General features: G+C 38.5%; 3 protein-coding genes across 3 annotated transcripts; 2 read left to right on the top strand and 1 right to left on the bottom strand.

Annotated features, from left to right (window-relative positions):
- The first annotated feature begins 14 nt into the window (after positions 1 to 14).
- lrit1b (leucine-rich repeat, immunoglobulin-like and transmembrane domains 1b) lies at positions 15 to 2,809 on the top strand. The gene is made up of 4 exons (XM_062442964.1): positions 15 to 136; positions 502 to 959; positions 1,298 to 1,603; positions 1,746 to 2,809. The coding sequence occupies exons 1-4, from the start codon at positions 15 to 17 to the stop codon at positions 2,807 to 2,809; spliced, it is 1,950 nt and encodes a 649-aa protein (XP_062298948.1).
- Positions 2,810 to 4,713: 1,904 nt separating this feature from the next.
- Positions 4,714 to 6,667, top strand: LOC134003737 (leucine-rich repeat, immunoglobulin-like domain and transmembrane domain-containing protein 2). Its single transcript, XM_062443019.1, has 3 exons — positions 4,714 to 4,823; positions 4,920 to 5,701; positions 5,880 to 6,667. The coding sequence occupies exons 1-3, from the start codon at positions 4,714 to 4,716 to the stop codon at positions 6,665 to 6,667; spliced, it is 1,680 nt and encodes a 559-aa protein (XP_062299003.1).
- A 2,854-nt stretch (positions 6,668 to 9,521) lies between these two features.
- LOC134003657 (cadherin-related family member 1) lies at positions 9,522 to 22,154 on the bottom strand. Its single transcript, XM_062442918.1, has 17 exons — positions 22,094 to 22,154; positions 21,572 to 21,667; positions 21,071 to 21,216; positions 20,925 to 20,975; positions 20,541 to 20,630; positions 20,366 to 20,452; positions 18,959 to 19,075; positions 17,507 to 17,650; positions 17,312 to 17,390; positions 17,086 to 17,186; positions 16,786 to 16,989; positions 16,098 to 16,250; positions 15,006 to 15,170; positions 14,391 to 14,458; positions 13,021 to 13,249; positions 11,374 to 11,628; positions 9,522 to 10,067 (listed from the first exon to the last, which is right to left on the bottom strand). The coding sequence occupies exons 1-17, from the start codon at positions 22,152 to 22,154 to the stop codon at positions 9,522 to 9,524; spliced, it is 2,592 nt and encodes an 863-aa protein (XP_062298902.1).
- Between the last annotated feature and the right edge of the window lie 122 nt (positions 22,155 to 22,276).

Genomic DNA, 22,276 nt, shown 5'->3' with positions numbered 1-22,276 from the left:
TATAAGAGGAAAAAATGAGTCGACATTTTGCTTCTGCTTTTTGTTTGGCTTTAGTTTTTCTCCCTCTGATGAGCAACGCATGTCCTGGACAATGTAGCTGCTTTTTCCACAAATTAAGCGATGGATCAAAAGCAAGGTAAATGTGATAATTATTGTGCATTAATGTGTTTTATTCTGTAGTACAAGTGTTTTGTGTTTTCATGCGTGCAGAATTGAGTTTCACTGCAGATTTCTTAGGTTCAGTCACTATGTATAGTAGAGGATTAACTTGGAGTTGCTCTTTAATCTCCTTTGCTTGTTACTGAACAATTCACTGCTACTATACATTTTTCTATAAAATATTCTCAACTATATTCTTTTTATGTAAATGGAGGCAAAAAATCCATTGTTTATTGTTAAATCTGCTTTTACATGCTTGAATATTTGTAATAATGCTTTTATATTGTTCCTCTTAAATATCAAGCAATAATGATAATATTTTTTATCATTTCTTTCCTGCAGGAGTGTACTTTGCAATGATCCAGAGATCACTGTAGTTCCTCCAAACTTCCCCACTGACACATCCAAGCTACGCATTGAAAAGACAGCAATCACAAAGATTTCTAGTGACAATTTCCACTACCTCAACAGTCTGGAGTTTCTGTGGATGTCTTTCAATTCATTGAATTCACTGAATGTTGATAGTTTCCGGGGTCTCTACAACCTGGATGAGCTCAGGCTGGACGGAAACAGTCTCACCTCCTTTCCCTGGGAGTCTCTGACCGATATGCCAAACCTGAGGCTCCTCGACTTGCACAACAACAAGATCTCAAGCATCCCTCCTGAGTCGACCATGTACATAAAAAATATCACCTATCTGGATTTATCCAGCAACAGTCTGACAACCGTTCCTGCTGATGTTCTCTCAATGTGGCTGAGTGTGAAGCCATCTCAGGACACAGATTCCAAACTAATTCTCGGTAAGGATCAAGCTGTGACATTTTAGGCTACTGGAAAGTTTTCTTTTTTAAGCTGCCTTGCATGACCACCATTTATGTGTCTCTGACCTAAGCAGCACTTAAAGCTGAGACTAATTATAGTTACTGTGTGCTATGTGTCAAGATGACAAAGCTGATTCTGTTTACTTCTACTGTTTACTGTATTCAACTTACAAGCTCATTTCAATTGTGGTGAATGTGTAAAGGACAATGTGAGGAATAGATATATTAATAGTGAGTCACATGAGGATGCTGTGATGAAAAAAATCTTTTTTTTCTTTTCACTGACAGCACTTTGTCACACTTGCTTTGCTTTGCAGGTCTCCATGACAACCCATGGCTGTGTGACTGCCGGCTTCATGATCTGGTCCAGTTTCAAAAGTCCCCATCGTCATCTGTGGCTCTAATCGACACCAGGCTGAGGTGCGCTGATCCAGAGAGCCTTTCGGGGGTGCTTTTCACTGAAGCAGAGCTGCAGAGGTGCCAGGGCCCTCGGGTCCACACGGCTGTGGCTCGTGTTCGGAGCTCACTCGGCAACAACGTTCTGCTGCGCTGTGGCACAGTTGGTGTCCCCATCCCCGAGCTGTCCTGGAGCCGTGCTGATGGCAAGAAAATGAACGGCACTGGTGAGTTTAGCCGAACCAATTCTAAATGTGCTAAGATTAGAACAGCATCTATTTCTGTGCAAGTCATAATGTCAAATAGATTAAAGCTTTCCTTTTGTGCCAATCTAATTAACTCTGTGGACTTTTGCCTTTTTCTTTTCAGTTCAAGAAGAGATTTCAAAGGAGGGCATCATTTGGTCAATTCTGAGCGTGCCAGCAGTCTCCTACAGAGATTCTGGAAAGTACGTGTGCAAAGCAACCAACTTTGTGGGCACTGCAGACGCCATCATCTCTTTGGTGATCACAGATTCCATTCGTTCAGAGGAAACAGGAGGAGGTGTTTCTAAAAGAACCAGAGGGAAGAAACCTGGTGGCATTGGCAGGGCAGCATACCAGGAGAAACTTATTGCCAGATATGTTCCTCCACCAACCGCCACGGCTGCTCAGCCCATTATCGAGCCTATCAATGGCAAAGGCGTCACGGGGAAGTATGAGATAGAAAGCTACAGCATTTCTGATGACACATCTCAGGGAGGAGGCAAAACGTCAGACCTTCAGAAGTCAGTGGAGGTGGATGCTTTGAGTAACTTGGCAGCCAATGCTTCATCCTTACAGCAAGCTCCAGAGAAAAGGATAGTGCGCTCGGTGAAGGTAATTGGAGACACCGACCATACTGTGTCTCTGAACTGGCGAGCCCCCACAGCCACAAACACCACAGAATTCAGTGTCCTGTATGCTGTATTTGGTGAGAGGGACATGCGCCGGATAAATGTAGGTGCCGGAAAGAACAGAATCACCATTGATGGCCTGGTGCCAAAGACAAAGTACATTGCTTGTGTTTGCGTCAAAGGCCTGATCCCAAAAAAGGAGCAGTGTGTAATCTTCTCAACAGACGAGGCAGCCAGTGCCAGTGGAACTCAGAAGCTTATTAATGTAGTGGTGATAACGGTGGCCTGTGTGATTGCTGTCCCCCTGACACTGATTGTGTGTTGCGGGGCCCTAAAGAAGCGCTGCCAGAAACTCATGGGAAGGCAGTCAAAGGAAATACAGGACTCCTATGTCACATTTGAGACCCTCGGACCCGGGGCCAAACCTAAAGGGATGGAGGGCGAGTATCTGACTAGGCTAAATCCTGATGAATCCAACAGGCTACTCTCTGCAAGGTCCAGTGTTGACTCAGAGGCCACAGCCAGGACTGAAGGGCCACCTAACGAGTACTTCTGCTAAAACCAAACGTATGCCTCAACCTCCAGAGGATGCACTTTGTTTTGTAACAGCCTGCTGATAGGAACTGATACATTTCAGTGCTCAGAGACTGTAGTAGTTAAATGGACTCAATCAAACCTCTTCAAATGGTCTTCAGAGGACATTGATAGCTCTGTCAGCATTGGAAGTATGAGATTATTTTTCAGCCTTGTTGGAATAATAACCACCATTGATTTGGTGGACAGTGAAAAAAGGGAAAATTCACACACAATTTAAATATTTACATGTGTTGTAAATGTGTAAAAATGTATTTTTTGGAATTCATCATGCACTTTGAAAGGTGATGTTTTGCAGGGGAAAATGTTTTGAAATGTTGCCCTGAACTCTAAAACCCAATGAATTTCTTTTTCTTATTTCCAAGATGTAACCTCAGCAATGTGTTAAGATCCTTACCTAAAACATAATGTATTTAGAGAGATGATAAACCAGCAATTTTTAGTCTATTTTGTATGTCAGTATTATGTTAATGTGCCAGGTTTACTGTTGGGTCAAAAACCTAAGATATTTTATAATGTTTAAATATTTGTGACCTGAAATGTCTGTGTATGTATGAATGTATAAAAATAAATATTTTTTTATATTGACACAGCTTACAAGCGTGTTTCTTACTGCTCATAATATCAATTTAGCAGCAATTAGTTATGTTCATAAAAAAGTAGCTTATAAGTAATGTAAGTAAAAGATCTGGATTGCTAATTCACTGAAAAACGACGATGATAACACATACAGCTGAACTCAGCCTGTTTATGTAGAATTTACAACTAACTATTAATGCTTTATAAACCTGCTTCAAGTAATGGATGGCTGAGCTGGATTAGAAGAAATGAATCACACAATGCCAGTTGCTTTTTTTTAAAACAGTAAATCACAACATTGATTTTCTGACTAAAACACTGTCACAGCATCAGTTTTTAACACATAAATTGAGGCATCAGTAACATCACCTACCCTGATAAAGATTTAAGAATTAATGACACAGTTCTGAGCTACAGGTGTGTGGACGGATTTGTAATCAAATATTTCTGTCAATAATAATACTCATACAGGTACAGATTGTTTTGTCTTTTAAGGGAAACTACATAATGTGTTTAGTTTCTACAAGTCGACTACACTAAAATAACAAAAAATACTTAAAGACATACGTATTTGGCAAATGTCTCTAATTTATAATGCTATCTATCATTAACTATCATTAAGGAATCAATAATCCATTATAACTGGGACATTGCCTTCATTACATGCGATGAATTAATCTAGTTCCCTGTCAAACTAAAACGTACATCTCTAAAAAATCTTAAATATAAAAGGAAAATGTCTGTTCAGTATTGAAACTACAATGCTGTTGCTGTCACCTCTTTTCACACATGCTGATTCGGCCTTTAACAACCTTAGAGACGACCAGTGTTCAGATTATTGAGGTCAGATTACAGTCCTCTCCAGACATCTGTCTCTGTATCTCTGAAACCCTCCCTCTGTGTGCCACTAAGCCCAATGGGCTCCGGCCCACTTAATACAGATGGGCCTCCTGTCATGCCAATGCCTGTGCTTTGGTAGGGGACAAATAAATTAAATTAGACTGATCCAAAGCGGTTTGAGGGTCATACCTGAAAATAGAACTTCAAAACAGAATCAAACAAAATCAAAACCCACTGAATCATGATTTGGTTGAGAGAGAGAGCAGATCGAAAAACATTTTCTAGACAAAGTGGACCCATTGCTAAAAATACACCTTTCCTGTGTGTCTCACATGTCATCTGGTGTCTTAAGTGTTACGTCAAGGCAGATTAAGGTAATAGGCTTTCTTCCATGCAGCCCATGGCATGTCCTGCCCATCAGAGGCCTATTTCACATGCTCCTCCAGGAATATGGACGCTTTTTGTGTCATGTTACGTATTGTTTTTGTATTTTACCTCATCACTCCTGGATCATCAACTTGTCTGATCGGTTGCTCCTGCTCAGATGATAACTTGGGAAGGTGAGTGACCACTGAGTTTATACAGACTCTTACATGTCAGTTACATATAGCCATAAACCCCTCTTGTCTAAACCATGTCTCATTTTACCATTCTAGATCTTTGCTATGTATGGAAACCTCCATGGGACATATCCCGGAGGATATCCCACATGATTTCACAAAAATCCGTATTGAAAACTGCCCCCTGACTGAGTTACCTCAAGGATCTTTCTCTAAAGTTAGTGCCTTGGAGTTTCTCTGGCTGAATTTCAATGATATCACCCTGATGAGCATCAAAAGCCTGGAGGGGCTGGCAAACCTGACTGAGCTGAGGTTACAAGGGAATAAGCTGACTTCGGTACCATGGACTGCATTTCAAGACACACCAAAACTCAAGATTCTGGACCTGAAGCACAATCGGTTGGATGTCCTGCCCGAACATGCTCTGAGACACTTACGCACACTGACCTATTTAGATTTATCCTTCAATCAGCTTAGTGTCATATCAAAAGATGTCTTCATCAATTGGCCCCTTTACCAAACAGCAGAGAAAGAGTGGGGCAAAGAAGGGGTGGTCTCCAATGTGGTCTTGGCGCTGCATGACAACCCTTGGTTGTGCGATTGCCGCCTCAAAGGCTTCGTTGAATTCATCAGGGCGGTCAGCCCTCCCATCATTCTGATGAACTCTTATATGATGTGCTCGGGCCCCGCCTCCAAAGCCAACAAGTTTTTCCACGAGATCCAGTTGAAAACGTGCATGAAGCCGGTGGCCTCTGCCCCAGAGACTAACATCACTTTACCTCTCGGAGCAAATGCAACACTCACATGCTTAGTCAAGGCCAGGCCAGACCCGACCATCCATTGGATGTACAGTCTGAAGATTATAAGAGGATTTGCTGGTAAGATTTTTTTTATTACTATCATCCATTAAACTGTTGTGAACCTGCTGCAGAAGCACTTAGTGAGGTATATGTTGAACTTTCAGGCAGCATCTGCTTTATGTACTAACAAAAGGCCTGTTAAGCAGATGTAAACAAGTGTCATTTAAATGCAGAACTGTCTGTTTTTTCCATGCAGCAACTGAGACTCGCATAGATGAGGAGACCATTACCTCCAAGCTCGTGATCCCCTCTCTTCACCTGGCAAACCGAGGACTCTACACTTGCACGGCCAACAACTTCATCGGCAACTCCTCTGTCAACATCACGGTGAACATCACCTCCTCCAATACATCCATTCCTCTTCCTCCACCTTTCCCTATGTTGTCATCCGATGAGAATGCCTACATTGACATCCGCATTGCCAAGCAGACAGTTTACGGTATCACCCTTGAGTGGTACGCGGCTACAGATAATCCGGCAGAAACCTGGTTTACCATCCACTTTGGCAAATATGATTCCCCCAAAAAGGAGATGATCTACATCGGCCCTGGCATCAACAGCTATTCAGTCAGTGACTTGCTTCCTGTTACAAAATATGAAGTTTGTGTGACTTTGAAGAACCAGCCACCGAGGGAAGGCCAGTGTATCGTGTTTGTGACAGGAAGTGACATCAGTGAGCTGGAACAGAGGGAGAGGCTCATCCACATTATAGTTATTGTGTGTGCCATGGTTCTGTCAGTGCCGGCCGGCATGTACGCCTGCACCACAGAGGCCAGGTTCAGCTGTGTGGATCGCTGCATCGATCTGTGGAAGAAACGCAATCTGCGCGGGGAGATCCCGCAGGGGACAGAGAGGCAGGGCACCTTTGACAGTTTACAGGCAGCCAGCGATGAAGGCCTGTGCAGGGACTCAGAGGAAAAGCCCAAAAAGAGGCAGAAGCCTGAAGATAAGACCAAAGGAGGAGGTGCAGCTGAACTTTACTAGCATCATATTCAAGAATTGCACATGTGTATATGTAAATAATGTCAGTTTTGAGTATAGACCTATTCTGTAAATATACATTTTAAGCTATCAGCTCACAATGGAGATGCCTTTATTCCTTATTATAAGGAGAGTTTGTTATTATACATGTACAGAAAGAAGTTTGCAGTAAAATGTATTTGATATTTCTTGTCACTTTTTTCCTTAATGTTTTGATACTGAATGCAAAGTCATGCCCACCTAAATTTGAAATATGTTAAAATGTAAGTTTGCATACTGTTGCATATTTCGTGATTGTTAACCTCACCAAACTAAATTATAATGGGGTGCATTCTATGGTTCATGGGTCAGGAGACTGAAGCTATTAAATATGCTTTTTTAATGTTCTTTCTTTTTACGGATTCCAGATTTGTTGTCTTGTAATGGAATGAAACGATGTATGATGTGGATTAAAGGGAAGTCAAAGACAAATGCTGAGACATACTCTGATTTTTTAGCACAATCACTCAGAGGATTTGTTGCATAAGCGGTGTTTTCCCCGTGCATTTATACATACACTGGTAAGCAGATTAAAGTGATTTTCAATCTGAATCCTAGTCAGTAGGACATGATATTTCCATTTAATGACAGCTTTGAGCTCACTGTGTCTTTACATCAATTGTAAGGGAAAATACATGACAAATGTAACATTTGCAGTTAGGTACTTCATTGTATGTTATTTTGAATTCATTATTAGTGGCATTCATTACTTAGAAAACTATAGTAGATATATTAGAATACGTAATAATCATTTTTGTTAGCCTATACAAATTATGATGGTGTGTTCAATGCCTCTATGGATGGTAAAGTCAGCCTGTTGACTAGATCTAGATATTTGCACAAGAGTAGTGCAGCACACTGTCATCTTAATATTACACAATAATACTTATTCATGTTTTCTGCCATGAATTTACCATTTTAACATTACAAAATAGAAAAAATAATGTTATACCAATTTTATGGCAATGTTATATGTAATTTCCAGGTATTTAACTATACAGGAAGGGTGGTGCACTTTACAAATTATAAGAAAAACATAAAATTGTTTAGTTTGTTAGTACCCACTCATTTTATTAGGGTTCATATGTGTAATAAATTAGGCTCTTTACATTTTTTTTGACTGAGAGAAAGGGTGGAATGATTGAAGAATGGTTCACTGTTTAGTTTTGTGTGATATAGCATATAAGATTATTTTATTTAACTCTATAAGTGCTTTTCCCATACTAGCTATTACATAATCATTTTCTAAGAAATGTCCTAAGAATGAACAGTTACTTTTTCTTGTAAATTGTATCAAATTGTACCACCCTCTCTGTAATCTACTAAATAAATTAAATATTTGCAAATTGAAAAAAAATCCAAGGAAATTAGTATAAAATGAGGGGACCTGTTAAAAAAAAAAAAGTACCAAAAAATATACATTTTCACAATGACTGTGCTAATGGGTTTAAAAAAGATTATTTTTCTCCTCACTGAAACTTTACATTGATTAAGTATAACTTATCTTAACCAGCTTTTGCACAAAATGGATCAAAAACCAATTTATTTTCAAATATTTATTCAAAATCAAGACAGTACAAAGACGGTACAAATATGTTACTTCGAAGGACCAGGCAAGTGTAATTTATAGTTAACATATATAGTTTATCTCAACTTAAACAAGATAGTCATAAGTTAAGATACAGTCAGATACGAGATATGTATAACAGCAATGAAATTACTCTAATCTTTTTTGCCTGTATTTGAAGGCATTAAAGATGAATATGGAAAGTAGTTGTGCGTGAACTCTAAATGTTTGACACAGACTATATTTTAATTACTATATCTATAAAGGAAATGTCCAAGCAGTTATATACAAAGTGATCTGAGCTTGAACATTTCAAGCATACATATAATCTTTACCAACAGTGTTCCACTAGTGGAGTTAGATGGTTTTCATGTGTAGTTTCTGTAATTTGCTGCTGAAACATACAGCTGTGAAACGTTCATATCTTGTCATATGTATCCTCATATATTTAAAACAATACAGTTCTGTACATTTAAAATGGACCCATGTAAATTGATATAAAAGCATTTTTCTAGAATTACACACACTCAAATCAATAAAAGCAACTCTGTTAGCTTGTGTTACTGTGAAAACCTACAGTGGCACATTGTAATCATACAAAAGAGCAACTTCTCAGCTTTCAAGTGGCTGATGTAAAATAAAAATATCAACACACAGGTCCTTTAGCACTTCATTATAAGCGTTGTTGTTTTTCATGACCATGTCATTCATCTGCATGCTCCACATGAGCAAGGAGAAATGATTTTGTTTTGAGGACGTATTGGTTGAAATCTTGCAGTAGTTCCATGCTGAAAACATTACAGGGTCTTGAACATAACACTTTTCAGGAAGTTATGCAACTAATGTTTACACTTTAGGTCTTACTAATCCTCTCCACAGGCAATTTACAGTGGAGCTTATTACTGTTGTTAAGAGAATATAATCTTCCTCAAGATGGCAGTGTGGTGAATAATCCTCGACTGCACTACCGACATACTCAAGCTCTTTCCTCTCTTTACCTTGGCAGGGTCAACTAAGGATGAACCGCAGCCCACTTGTTTCATAACCTGTCTTAAGACATCAATATCTGTAAACCTTTGTGTTACACTTCTTATAGCCTCAACTTGTGATTAATTTAAAGGTAGGTCCACTCCTACATGATCATCATAAGAGGTTCAGCTGAGAACTCTCTAACAACAGATGAGCTAGGAATAGAGTGAGTCATCAAAGAATGGACCAGACAACCTTAAACAAGACGTTTGTTTGATGGACTTAATAATAACCTTTGTTGTTCTCAATGATTTTCTGCTCCAGTTTCATTTTAAGCTCTGACACTAAAGCAGAGCTGACATTTCCATCTTTGCGGCGGCTGGATTTAGCTTTCTTTGAGCCTTTATAGGCTAACGCACCAGAGATTGTTGGGACTGCCTGGAGCCTCTCACTGAGCCGTGTGTTTGACAGAGGTGGAGGAGGCAGACTTGGCGCACTGGGTGGAGGAGGTTTTGATCGAGGGCTGTTGGTGTTCCGCTGGCGGTTGCCTTCAGGGTCGCTGATAATGAACTTATCTGCAGGGTTGTTTAGTTGTTTCAAAACGGGCATCTTTAAGTTCCAGGGTTGGTCATCCCTGGGTCGCCTCTTAATGATGCGACGTGCTGGCATTATCCTGTTTGACTTTGTGTTGCGCATGTACATAGCCGTAGAGATCAATGCAGTCACTCCTACCAACACAGTAATGATAACAGTGACCATGCCTAGAGCTTTCATAGGATTGTCCCTACTTTTCAATAAAAAGGCCGCCATAGGCCCCTTGAGAGGAGTCTGAAAAGAGCACAAATAAAATAGTTTAAATCAAGTCCAAGGGACTAAATCCAAGCCTTAATGCAGCATTTGTTCAAAGCATGCAAGCATGAGAGATGAATGAGCAAAGCACTGACAGAGGAGGCCCAAACAACATGTCTACCAACAATGTATTGCTTCCACACACACACACACTCAGTTATCCATTGTCCTCTCTCCTGCAGCACGGGACTGCTGATGCAAAGCTAAGAACTATGCACAATACTAGTTGTTGGGAATGCGTCTGGCAGTGCGGTGCATGAGGATTTCGCTTTGGCATGTAACTGATGAGGGCTGAACAAGAACGATGACAACTCAAAACAGCCATAAGCTCTAGAGAAAAAAAATCTGAATGTATTTTAGATCATCAAAGATGGTGTTTTGTTAGTGTTAAATCTAGGAATATGCAAATTATGTTATTAGAAAAATATTTTATTTAGAATATTGTCCAATCAAAAAAATAAAATAAAAAATGGAAAATACAAAAATTGTTTCTTATACATATAAAACCTTCAAATGTGCTCCAGTACTCTTTTACAGACATTAACCAAAGAGTAGAAGAATAGACATCTTCTGAACGTAACAAATTTATGATGAGGTATAGTACAGGTCTCAAATATGTCTCACTTGACCCTGCGGATCACTTTAATATAGTTACTCTCGGGGTTGATTCTGGACTTTTTCACCGAGTTACAGTACAGGATTGTGGATATGCAGATTGTTAGTAAAATGAGGGAGATGACAATGCTGAAACAAATCCCAAAAACAGTCAGCGGACGCCTGCTGAGTCCCTTGAAGTATGTAATAATTCGACCTTTGATCTGAAAAGCATGATACACAACACAGAAACAAAACCAAAAACAGTCATTTCATCATGCAGAGAGAATGAATGAATACAAGATGAAAACATATGTTAAAAAAATATGAATTAATGTGTATGATTAAAAGCGTTAAAGGATAACAGTGAGGTTATTTTATCTTTTATATTTGCATCTACAAATCTCCTGAAGAGACCAAAACCAGTATGACTTTTTAACAAGAGACATCACTTGTTAGTAGGAACAATTTTTAGTTTTGTTCTTTTCATAAAGCATAAAAAATGATGTGTTATCCTTTAAAGACGATGAGGTCAATGGAATGTGACTGCTGAGGCACAGATGCTGAATTAGCAGCTGCATAGCATGAAAACAATGCCTCTTAAATGTTAAAATGCTTCAATCTATAGCTTTTAGCTAAGGCTTGGAATAGAAAGCGCTGCAAGCACGTGCGAGTCAGAGAAAGGTCTTACCGCCTCTGTGATATCGATATTGACCACGGCTGTTGTGCTGAAGGACGGAGAGCCCCTGTCCCTGGCCTGGACCACCAGGGACCACTTGCAGTCCTTCTGCTTGGTGATATTCTGCACAATCTCCATGGACTTGATGTACGGCTTCAGCTTGATCTCACCTGTGGCAGCATTGATGTCGAATGCATTGTCAGGATCGGCCTTCATGATGGAGTACTCGATGACATTGTTTGGAGATTCTGCATCATCATCCACGGCCTGTAAGAAAAGGTAGAGTGACACACAATGGTTGCATGTTTTGATCATTTAAATGATTTCATAATGGAAAACATCATATTGATTCATTCAATCAGAAGCCTAATTTGAATAACAAAACAAATCCTGAAACATGTGGCTGTGGGATTATGTTCAATACATTACAGTAAAAGGGAATGACTGACAATGTCTCTGTGTGTAAGCCATTGTTCAGGCAAACAAACCCAAAGAAAGTAAAAACAGGTCAACAAGCAAGGTAAACCTACAACCTCACTACAGTACAACAACCCCCAAAAGCAGTAGAGTAGATGAATAGAATAGATGTTATATTCATCTCAATATTTTTTATGAATGGCTAATTTTGAATGACAGATATCAGAAAAGAAACCTGGTAGAAGGCTGACATGATAAAATGAAAAGATAAACTGCCATTTGTTTTATTTGTTTTTTTCCACATTTGGTAAGATTATGACCTTATTCAAATGCAAAATAATTTGGGTAGTGTATGGTCTGCATTGTCTATATTTAACCTTGCACTTACAAGGATTGAGTTGGCCTTAAAGTACATTTTTATTATTTTCAACATGTCCCATGAAAAGACAAAACTAAGCATTCAATTCATCTCAGGACTTTGAGGCATCTCTCCCTGTCTGTTACACTATTTATTTGTTGTGACCTTTATTTAGCTGGGATGTTTCTATGAATACATCTCGCCAAAATGTCAGTGTAAAATTCATTCAAAAGTCATTACATCTAACACAACAAAACAGGACCAGAAAGTCTGTCTATGGCACTAAGAGCAGAGAACATTTATAAATAATTTCCTACAAAAGCAGAGCACTGTAGTTTTGAAACTGGAGTAAATACTGCATTTGCTGGGGACTATTTTCAGCTGCGAATTTAATACACATTTGGTGCTCTAGTGAGTAATTAGAGCAGCAAGATGAGGTACAGATTGACTCAAAAAATAAACCAAAGTGCCCATGTTCATTGTAATGAAGGAACATGTCATCCAGTGTAACAGTGTGGCGCACTGATTTGTTTTTAATAGTTTTTGAAGAACAGCTGAGAATTATATATAAGGCTAATATACAAATAATATGAATGAATGTCACAATCCTAATCATTTGGTTTTGGCAGTAATGATTCATCTTCAAACATGAACATTTAAATATTTATCATACTGTATATGATGTGAACATCAAGTAGAATTTTAATACTTTGGATGATTTTATTTTAATATTGGCAGATCCGAACTTCCATACATTATTCTTTAGATTTCAATAACATTACAAAGAGCTACTGTTACTATCTAGTGATGTAAAGTAGATTTTCTGTGGAAGTAGAGAAATATGTGTGAGAAGTAAGTTGAGTTGAGAATTGTGTATAACATACCTCTACTCTGACAGGTATGCCAATAATCATGGTCTTCTCCAGGAGTTTGTCATCAAATTCTGGAGAATGGTCGTTCATGTCGAGGACGGTGATAAAGACTTCTGCCAGGCCGTACTTTCCCTCCGAATCCTGTGCTTTGACATAGAAGTTGTACTTAGACCTGATCTCTGCATCCAGGGTGGTCCAGGGCTGCGTGGAGATGAGGCCTGATGTTGGGTGGATGGCAAACCTGCAGAGACAGTGTATGAGTCATAAGCACAGCTGTCCATCCCAAACACCCTGTTCCAACGAGCCAGGTGTTTTCTCATACAAGCGTCCCAATTTACAGCGCAAATGAGATTAACGTCAGATCTTGTGATGACTCACATACTGTACTACACTATAAAAAGCAGATTTTTTTTTAGCAGCGACATGTTGTAAAAATGAACTGACAATGAATCCACTTAACCTGATGATTTAAAAGAATGGAAGAAGACAATTTTAGCTATCATAACACTTTTGTCATGTAATGTTTTGTCTATAGTAATGTATATAGATTTTAATGTATAATGTTTTTTGTGCTGCTGCACTAACATGTGAATTTCAATATTTATCTGAATATTTGTTTGTTTGTTTGACTAATCAGTCTGATTATTGATTTGTCTGTGTTACTACACCAATGGAGTATTATCAGCTTCCTAATTACTGTTGTGTATTTCTTTCTCTTACCTTTGCAGTACTTTTTCTTTGTCTAATAACTAGAAACTACTGAACAGATTTCAGTAGTAGAAGTTAAGACAGGCAAGGAATACACTGGTTAAAAAACGAGGTTTGTTTTTGAGTGCTTTCTAATTCAAGATCAAGCTTACTGCCATTTTATTCTTTTCTGTCTCGTTTTCCACTGTGAAAATTCACAAGTTGTCTTGAAACTGATAACTTTCACGCAATTAACTCAGGTTACCGTCTAAGCATAAATTTGCACTTTCCCTTTGCTGCACACTGCCTTGCTGTTCAACGCTGCCGTTTCTGTGGCTCCAGCTGTCACATTGCATGTTAATTGGCTCTCCCTATGTGAGACAGGCCAGGCTGTCTATTTTTAAACCTCCAATCCAATTAGGAGATTAGCCAGCATCTTGCAGCCATTTTAGAGTGAGCTGTTTGTGCAGCAGAGGGGCCAATCATACTGGTTTCCTACTTACCTCTTCTATCAAAGATACAAAGATTAATCAAGACTGGTGTCCTGTTGTATGAGTTTATCAAACACCTTGAACCTCTGAGCAGTATTCGATGATATCCACATCAAGTTTTTTTGGTCCATGGAATGTGTTTTGTGGGTGTGCAAGACTGATCAGACTGAACCTATACTGGCAGGAATTGGGGATTTTACTTACAAATCTGATCCTGATCCATAAATCATGTATTTGACTTCACCCCAAGGCCCTGAATCTGGATCATTTGCCTGGAGGAAAAAAGCAGGACAAAGATTAGAATTAAAATAGAATACTGGCAGGGGCTAAAAACTTAACCAAGGTGACTAAAGGTGGTCCATTTAGATTTTTTTTTACTGGAGCTCGTTGAGGATAACCAGCTAGGGTCTTAAGCTCAAGTGGGACACACTATAAGTCTGTGGGTGGGGATGAAGGCATAGGTCAACATGATTAACCTTGAAGCAAAATTAAGCTTTTTACTCCACACAGCCTGGCCTAGCTAAGCTAAATTGCCTGGCCAGGATACATACAGTGTAAAGGAATGGACAAGACAAATGTGTTAATATTTCTATTAATCATAACCCTGTGTGAGCTGTAACACAGAGCATATGCCAGAATGTCACATGGACACAAGAACAACAAAAACAAAGGCTGGCAACGCTGAGATTGTTTTTTGTCTGGCAACAACCTGCTTTCACCTAATGAACTGCACCAAGTAATATGCATTTATTGGAGGATTGATGGATTATATAATCACTTTGGTCGGGTTAAAGCAGAGTTTAATCGTGATTGACTCACTGTTACAGACACAACGCTGGAGCCTCCAGGAGAGTTCTCAGGGACCCTGGCGATGTAATACTCCGATGTGAATTTGGGGATGTTGTCATTTGTGTCCATGAGGTTGATCACAATGTCAGCTGTTGCACTGAACCTCTCAGGAGTGTCAATCTCCACTGCTAACAGCTGCAGAAAGACATGTGCAAAGTGTGATTAAATTAGTGCTGAAAATTAGTTCATTTATTGATTTGTTTATTGACAAACAAGATTAAGAGGCACACCAGCAGCTCTGTGACACTGTAATGTTCATCGTAAAGAAAACCAAACTTGGATTGAAAAAGTGGAGGTCTATTAAATATGTTTAGTGGTTAGTAACTAAATATATGAACTGGCCAGAGGGAGATGTCAGAATAATTATTAAAGAAAACATACATAATTTGCAATTAATGGTAGAGGTTTTGCTGCCAATAGACATGGCCCAGGTCATGAATAAGTCTTCAAAGATATACTTGTTTTCATTACCTCAAAATACATTTCTTTGGTATCAACAGTAAATTCTTTATGGTACATGAGAAATTAACAATTGTTATTGATCATGTAATATTCATCATTAAATTAAAGATTTCAGTTGAGTGTATTAACATTTGCCAACATGCAAAGCAGTTAAGGGTTCACAAAGACCATAAATATCTCCACCATATTTTATGTTAATCCTACCAACAGTTGTTGAGACATTTAATACTGATTCACAGATGTCCACCTGCTGATGGCTCTACAGGAAACATCAGGGGACCACTGACGTCAGTAGCATTCATCCTCTGGAGACCATGAATGACTGTACACATTTCAAGGCAATCCGATCTTAATTTAGCAGCAATAATTTTGATAATAGATAAAATGCCTCTAATTCATCAAGGAAATGTGCTAATTGTGTTGGGTCAGCATCTCATTTAAAGGCTTGCTATTGATAAGACTCTCTCGGTTGATCAAAGAAAAAAACATAATTGAGAGGTTAAGAAAAAGTTAAAATAATAACTAATTAAAAGCCTAGACTAAATATGGATGTTGATTCAATGTTCCTAATTCGTAATTTAATGATATATAAACTCTAACCTTGAAAGAAAGTGTTGGTCCCTTTTCATAGTCGATGCCAGATGTGTCTTCCACAATGATGGTCACCTGTGCTTCATTGAGGACCGTCTGGGGAACCACTCGCAGCACTCGGCTCGGCCCCACTAGTCTCAGTTTGAATTTAGCATTTGCTCCCTACAAAAAAAATTAACAGCAAAATGTAGAAAACCCAAACAAGTCAAGTAAATTAGGATGTAGCTGCTAAGAAAACAAAAAATTAATTGAAAAAAAAGGGAAAATCTGGCAGATCATATTACAGATTATGAGTCATTGAGGCAAGTTAGAGAGAATAGACAAGATGGCATAATGAGTAACATTTTATCTTGAATTAATGAACACATTTTATGAATATTTTTTGATGGTGTTGCGTAACTGGATGTTCGAGGCTGGTTAGTAGATATTTATGCAACATTGCACCCAGAGGTATTAGTAGCGTATTTGTCTGCAGGGGAACACACTCAACATTTAAAGAGAAAATCCATTTAAAAACACTCACATTTTTTTTATATCAGAGTGCCAGGTTCTTTGTGAATTATTGAAAGTAAAAGCACATTATGTCTAAAGTGAATGTTTTGTTGCATAAATGTTAGGTAATGTACACCAGGAACATACTGACAAAAGGATATGCAGAGGTCAGTAAGATGGGAGTGAAATTTGGGAATGAATCTACCTGATCAGAGTCATTGACGGTGATCTTAAAGCCCCGCAGGATCTCCCCTGAAGGAGGATGCTCATACATGGTGACCTCAAATTTGCTCTGTGGTCCGTTCTCTCCGTAAAAGGTCGGAGGGTGGTTGTTGAGGTCCACCACCCGTACAGTCACCAAGGTAACATCATAGTCCAGTAGCTGATTATTTGGTCCTACCTCAGATGCCTGCATTTTTAAAAAAAATTACACCAGTCAACACATTTGATTCATGTAAATAATTTATAAAAATTAAGGTGTAATTCCAAAGAAAAAAAAAGTTACCTTGACTTTAATTTCATATAATTCATTTTTCAGCATGGATGGATAAGTTGTCAGGGTGATGCATCCACTGCTGCTATTTATGTCAAAGACACCATCGCTACCTGAAAAGTGATAACAGAAATGTTGGCAATGTGTTGGAAGACTGATCATGATCTTTTAAAGGTTGAAATAAGTAAATGAGAAATAACAAACAACTCATTTTGATTTCTTGATTTACTGTTCTTACCATTAATAATGGAATAATGTATGGGGTTAGGATTGCCTTGATCTCCATCTTTAGCATATGTGGTGAATATTTCAGAGCCCTGCAAGTCAAAAATATTAAATATTTACATATTTACAATGCCGTATGCTATCAAAAGCAGTGACATACAGGAATCAGCTGCACTGCTGATGTGTGGAGAAAAGAAGAAGGACTTACAGGGACTGAGACTTCGTAGACATAGCCAAAGTAAGGGGTTCCTATGAAGGATGGAGGCATGTCTTGGGCATCAATTACGTTGATTGTTATGGTGGCTGTGGAAGTCAACACCTGATGTTTACCCTTATACTTCCCTCCTCCATCCTGAGAAAACAAATGGTAAGGGAAGGAAGACTTAGCACATTTTATAAACTTTCTGGTCATCAATTTTTATCTAGACTTTGGTTCATGCTTTAATACAAAGCACATGATTATTAAGCAATTGATTATTAAATAAAATACAAATTTGGCTAATGACATTTGTTTTTACATTAAGAAGTGAACAGTCATGTGTTCATTGTGCATGCTGCTCCCTTTTTATCTCTCAGTGAATATCTGCTGCTGCAGGCACTTTTAAATCCCTGTGAAACTAAATGTTATTAGAAAGTACTTACTGCTAAGATTAAAGGCTTTCACTGGCTAACAGTAACCAGATGTCGAGCTTGAAATGGCATGATGAGTTTGGCTTCTGTTAACTAGCTAAATAATGTTATGAAATAAAACAAAATCAAATCATATATGGGCACTATACTGGTTATATGGTGTAATAAGATTTTATCAAGCACATTAATTAGATGTCTGTTGATAATGTAATGATGTAACGATGTTAATCCACACTCAGTATGTCAAATTTAATATAAATGGAAACACTGGAATCTCACAATTGAATTGGTATAACTATACAAATCCTGGTACGATGCTTCAGGCAAAATTGCACATGTTTAGATCAGTTGAAGCTTTTCTCAATTTGATCATTAGTGAGTTAAATAATTGATTATATGGTTGGAATTTAACTTCTCTGTATTTGTTATTAACCAATCATAATTAGTAATAGTGTAGCAGTAGTAGTAGTAGTAGTAGCAGTAGTAGTGTAGTATACAGTATGAAAGATGTTAATGGAGGGACTACACCTCAGGTTACTCAAACTAAAGCAACATTTTCAACATTTCTCCACACTTCTATTTAATTCATAGAGAAAGATTGTGAGAACTCAACATGCTGTGCTCAGAAAGCTTAGTCGTGACTAAACTTGTCATGGCTATCAACAGTCAGGTTCCTGTGCTTCCTTTTTTCTGCCAGTGTCACATTTGTTTTCTGCAAATGCAAAAAGGCACAAAAGTAGATCCAAGCCCATTAAAAACTTCCCATTTCCCAACAGATTTTATTTGGAAGACCACCAGAATTAAATTATAATAAGCAATGCTTGGAGAAAGATGCACCCATTGTCAAGATTGTTTAAATATTCCCCTCTTAGAATTGATTAATGCTTAATGATGAAAACTGCAAAACATGCACATGGGTGCATTGGAAACCTGTTACGCTTGGTCAGGATGGTCCTTTGCATGTATAGAGGATCTGAGAAGATAAACCATTGGACAAACTCAAATGTTAAGCTTATCAACGACTTCTCACCTTTGCAACCACTGTCACAAAGTGCGTGGGTGTGGTCTCGTAGTCTAAAGTCTCACCAGGTTTGACCCTGAGGATCCCGCTGTGCCCATCAATGGTGAACTTTGCAAACGGTGAGGTCTGGTAATGTAAAGGGTCACACAGTCAACAAGGTTTAAGATAACAGTGAATACAGGTGTTTAATTTATACTTAAATTTAACAATCAAGTGGAGAGCTAAAAGTCCAATCAGTATTTAATTCTTAACCTGTCTCACTTCAACTTTTACATTTTCCTCCATCAGGATAGTTTTGTCTCACAGTTGACACATGGACAGTAACTACTGTGTTGTCAGCTGTTGGCCCGGACAAACGCGTAAGCCCATATTAAGCCGTCAATGCCTTGCTCAAATGTAATTGAAATTTAATCCACTCAAGTAACACCATTTCCAGACTGCTCTCTGGTATGAGATTAATCTTTCCCTCCATGCACCGCTCCATCACTCGAATGCCCTTTTTCTCCATCCACATGGCAGCACAGCTCTCATGATGTCAGCTCGACCTCTGGTTTTACCCCAAGCGTTAACAGGCAAAACAAAGCCAGTTAACAGTGCTACTATGCTGGATGATCATGGTGCAGTTGGAATAAGCCCAATAATGCTTTTCTACAATGGTTTGCAAACTGCAAATGAAACCAAACAACAGATGATCACCAAGAAAAAAAGTAATAATTGTAAAAATATTGAGTGAAATAAAGAGATATCAATGATTACTTTTAAAAGGAAAACATTTGCTGAAAAACGCTTGCTGCAAATGCTTGGTTGCGTTTAAAATAAGTCAGAGGTTTTGGGAGATGAGAGGATAAACATGTTAGCAGACTTCAGGGTGTATGCCAGGGTGTTAAGAGGTCCAGAGATGTAAGCTGGAGCCAAGCTATTAACAGCTCTATGTGTGATTAGTAAAATCTTAGTCATCCTAAAATTCAATTGGAGGCCTTTTGCAAGGAGGCTAAAATAGCTTTAACTTTTTTTTAGCTGAGGTCACTTTAGATCTCTATTCCAGGCACGTGTTATGTGTCGCCTTAAAGCTTTGCTTTTGCATTTTGGGGAGATTTTCCCACCTAATGCCAGAGTAAAGAAGCAGAAAGCTGAGTGAGACAACACGTTTTCTAGCTCTGTCAAGGATACAAAATGATTGATTCTGGATATATTTTGAAATAAAGCCACACACATCTCTATCACTTGAGCATCAAAACCTAATATACAGTCACAATAAATTTGATTTTTTTTTTGCTTAAAATTAATCACCAGGACTCAAATGTGCCTTTGGCTGACCAAACTGAACATCCTCAGCTTAAATTGGTTGCACAAGGATTTAACATAGCAGGGTCACAACTGTACATCATCTGCATAACAATGAAGTTGTAGGGTCACCTGTAGGAAATATGAGACGCTGCCTCCTGAGCCTATATCTTTATCCAGTGCTTGGACCTTGTAGATGCTACTGCCTGGAGCAGTGTCCTGGAGAAGAGACAAACATTATGGTCAGGGGAATTTTTTTCATCACTGAAAGTCTTGAACTGGGGTGTATTTATTGGATATTCTCTACCTCTGGGATATCAATGACGAAGGGCAGGTTTTGAAATTCAGGAGGCTCATCATTGGCGTCAGTGACAAACACTCTTACTGTCTCAACAACCTGAAAGCAAAAAAACAAGAAAATCTCAGCCACAACTAAAATCAACAACACAAAGAAGTGTTTTCAAGGCTACATCATTTCTGATTAGAAATAATAATTTCTTTGAATTATTTTCATCTCATCTGATTAAAACAATGTTTTTTCTTTCAATTAGAGATTGTACTCTTATAACCACAACTATAAAAATATAACGGGATGGAAGTTATTAAACTAGAAATTGTATGATTAAAGCAGGGAATCGAAGGCAATAAAGTGTAATCAAAGAAAGACATCAGATAAACAGTAAACACTTACTTTATTGCGACCATCTGTTATGCTCACGAGCACAGAGATTTCATCTTGTTTCTACAAAAAGAAGATTTAAATTGTCACTTTGACCCACAACTGTAAGAGATTTCTAGCAGGTTTCTTTAAAACAGGAGTCTCATGAATAGGCTCACCTCTCTGTCAAGCTCCTGATTGAGAGTCACGTTTCCTGTCTTGGGGTCCACCCTAAAATATTCCTGGGAACCCTTTTCAAAAGTCAGACCATATCGTACAGGATCCATCTCTGGATCTGTGCCATTTAGGATGTATATCTGTGTTCCTACATAGAAAAATGAAAAAGAAAGAGAAATTTTAACAGTGGTCATTTTAGGGTTGGTTGTGGTAAAGCAGAGAAGGTGAAAATACCCAATTTTTGTAGCTCTGTGCTTAGTATTTATTGTAAACAACACATTTGATAAGCAGGTCAGATGAGCCACCACCCATATTGTTTTCTTCTCGTAAGTCTTGATGTACGTCACAATCCAAAAGGTATTACAGTGATTAGCTGGTGCCTCAACACCAGTGTGACTATTTCATCGTTTCATCAAGCACCTAAAATAAACACCTACATTACACTTCATTTACACGCTGAGATTAACCAGATCTGTGGCAGTTAAAATAATCATTACACTCACCAACTGGTGTATCCTCAGAGATGCTGAACAAGGCCATATTACCATTTGTACTGCTGGGTCCATTGTCATAAAAATACGGAGCATAGTCTGATTGCCCTTTATGAGAAAAACAGTAACACATGCTCTGAGTTATTTGAGCAAAGCACACTTAAAAAAATGATGGCATAACCTATAAAGAAGCTACTCCACATACTGTATGAACCAGGAAAATCTTACACATGTATCTATATCTCTAAAGGAAATGTTTATGTAATCAACTGTTGCACTCACTTGCTAAAAAATGGCAGGAATTGAAAGCAGGGAGAAGGAGGATGGATATTAATTATGAATATATTTGGATTTAAGTTTCTACTATCACAATACAAACAAACAAACAATCACAGATTTGAATACGGAGTACAAGCAGCATGAACAGTCTACGCTAAGATGACATGCACTCTGTTTGTTAGGGGATTAACCAGATAAGAGCAAGGCAAGAAGTCTTAACCATACACAAAGACAAAAGAGAAAAGAAGACCCTACCCAAGGTGAAGTGAAGCAGGAGGAGAAACAATAAAGCATGCGTTTTCTTTTCTTTCTTCATCCTGGTGGGGTGCTAAGGCTTGGCTGGCTCATGTGGAAGGCTTGGTGGAGGGAAAGCAAGCAGCGTCGTGCCCTTCTGGAGGCGTCTCAGCAGCTCAGAGGGAAGAGGCTGGGACAGATTCT

This window comes from Scomber scombrus, chromosome 21 (genome assembly GCF_963691925.1).
Source record: "Scomber scombrus chromosome 21, fScoSco1.1, whole genome shotgun sequence".
Lineage (NCBI taxonomy): Eukaryota > Metazoa > Chordata > Actinopteri > Scombriformes > Scombridae > Scomber > Scomber scombrus.
The sequence above is the reverse complement of the archived record's forward strand: the minus strand, read 5'-3'. Positions and strand labels throughout refer to the sequence as shown.

Coding starts and splice junctions, on each gene's coding strand:
- lrit1b (XM_062442964.1), top strand. CDS start 15: ATGAGTCGACATTTTGCTTCTGCTTTTTGTTTGGCTTTAGTTTTTCTC. Junction 960..1,297: donor AGATTCCAAACTAATTCTCG/GTAAGGATCAAG, acceptor TTTGCTTTGCAG/GTCTCCATGACAACCCATGG. Junction 1,604..1,745: donor CAAGAAAATGAACGGCACTG/GTGAGTTTAGCC, acceptor TTTTCTTTTCAG/TTCAAGAAGAGATTTCAAAG.
- LOC134003737 (XM_062443019.1), top strand. CDS start 4,714: ATGGACGCTTTTTGTGTCATGTTACGTATTGTTTTTGTATTTTACCTC. Junction 4,824..4,919: donor TCAGATGATAACTTGGGAAG/GTGAGTGACCAC, acceptor TTACCATTCTAG/ATCTTTGCTATGTATGGAAA. Junction 5,702..5,879: donor GATTATAAGAGGATTTGCTG/GTAAGATTTTTT, acceptor TTTTCCATGCAG/CAACTGAGACTCGCATAGAT.
- LOC134003657 (XM_062442918.1), bottom strand. CDS start 22,154: ATGAAGAAAGAAAAGAAAACGCATGCTTTATTGTTTCTCCTCCTGCTT. Junction 16,251..16,785: donor CCGTCAATGACTCTGATCAG/GTAGATTCATTC, acceptor TTTTTTTTGTAG/GGAGCAAATGCTAAATTCAA. Junction 15,171..16,097: donor GACCAACACTTTCTTTCAAG/GTTAGAGTTTAT, acceptor GTCTTTCTGCAG/CTGTTAGCAGTGGAGATTGA.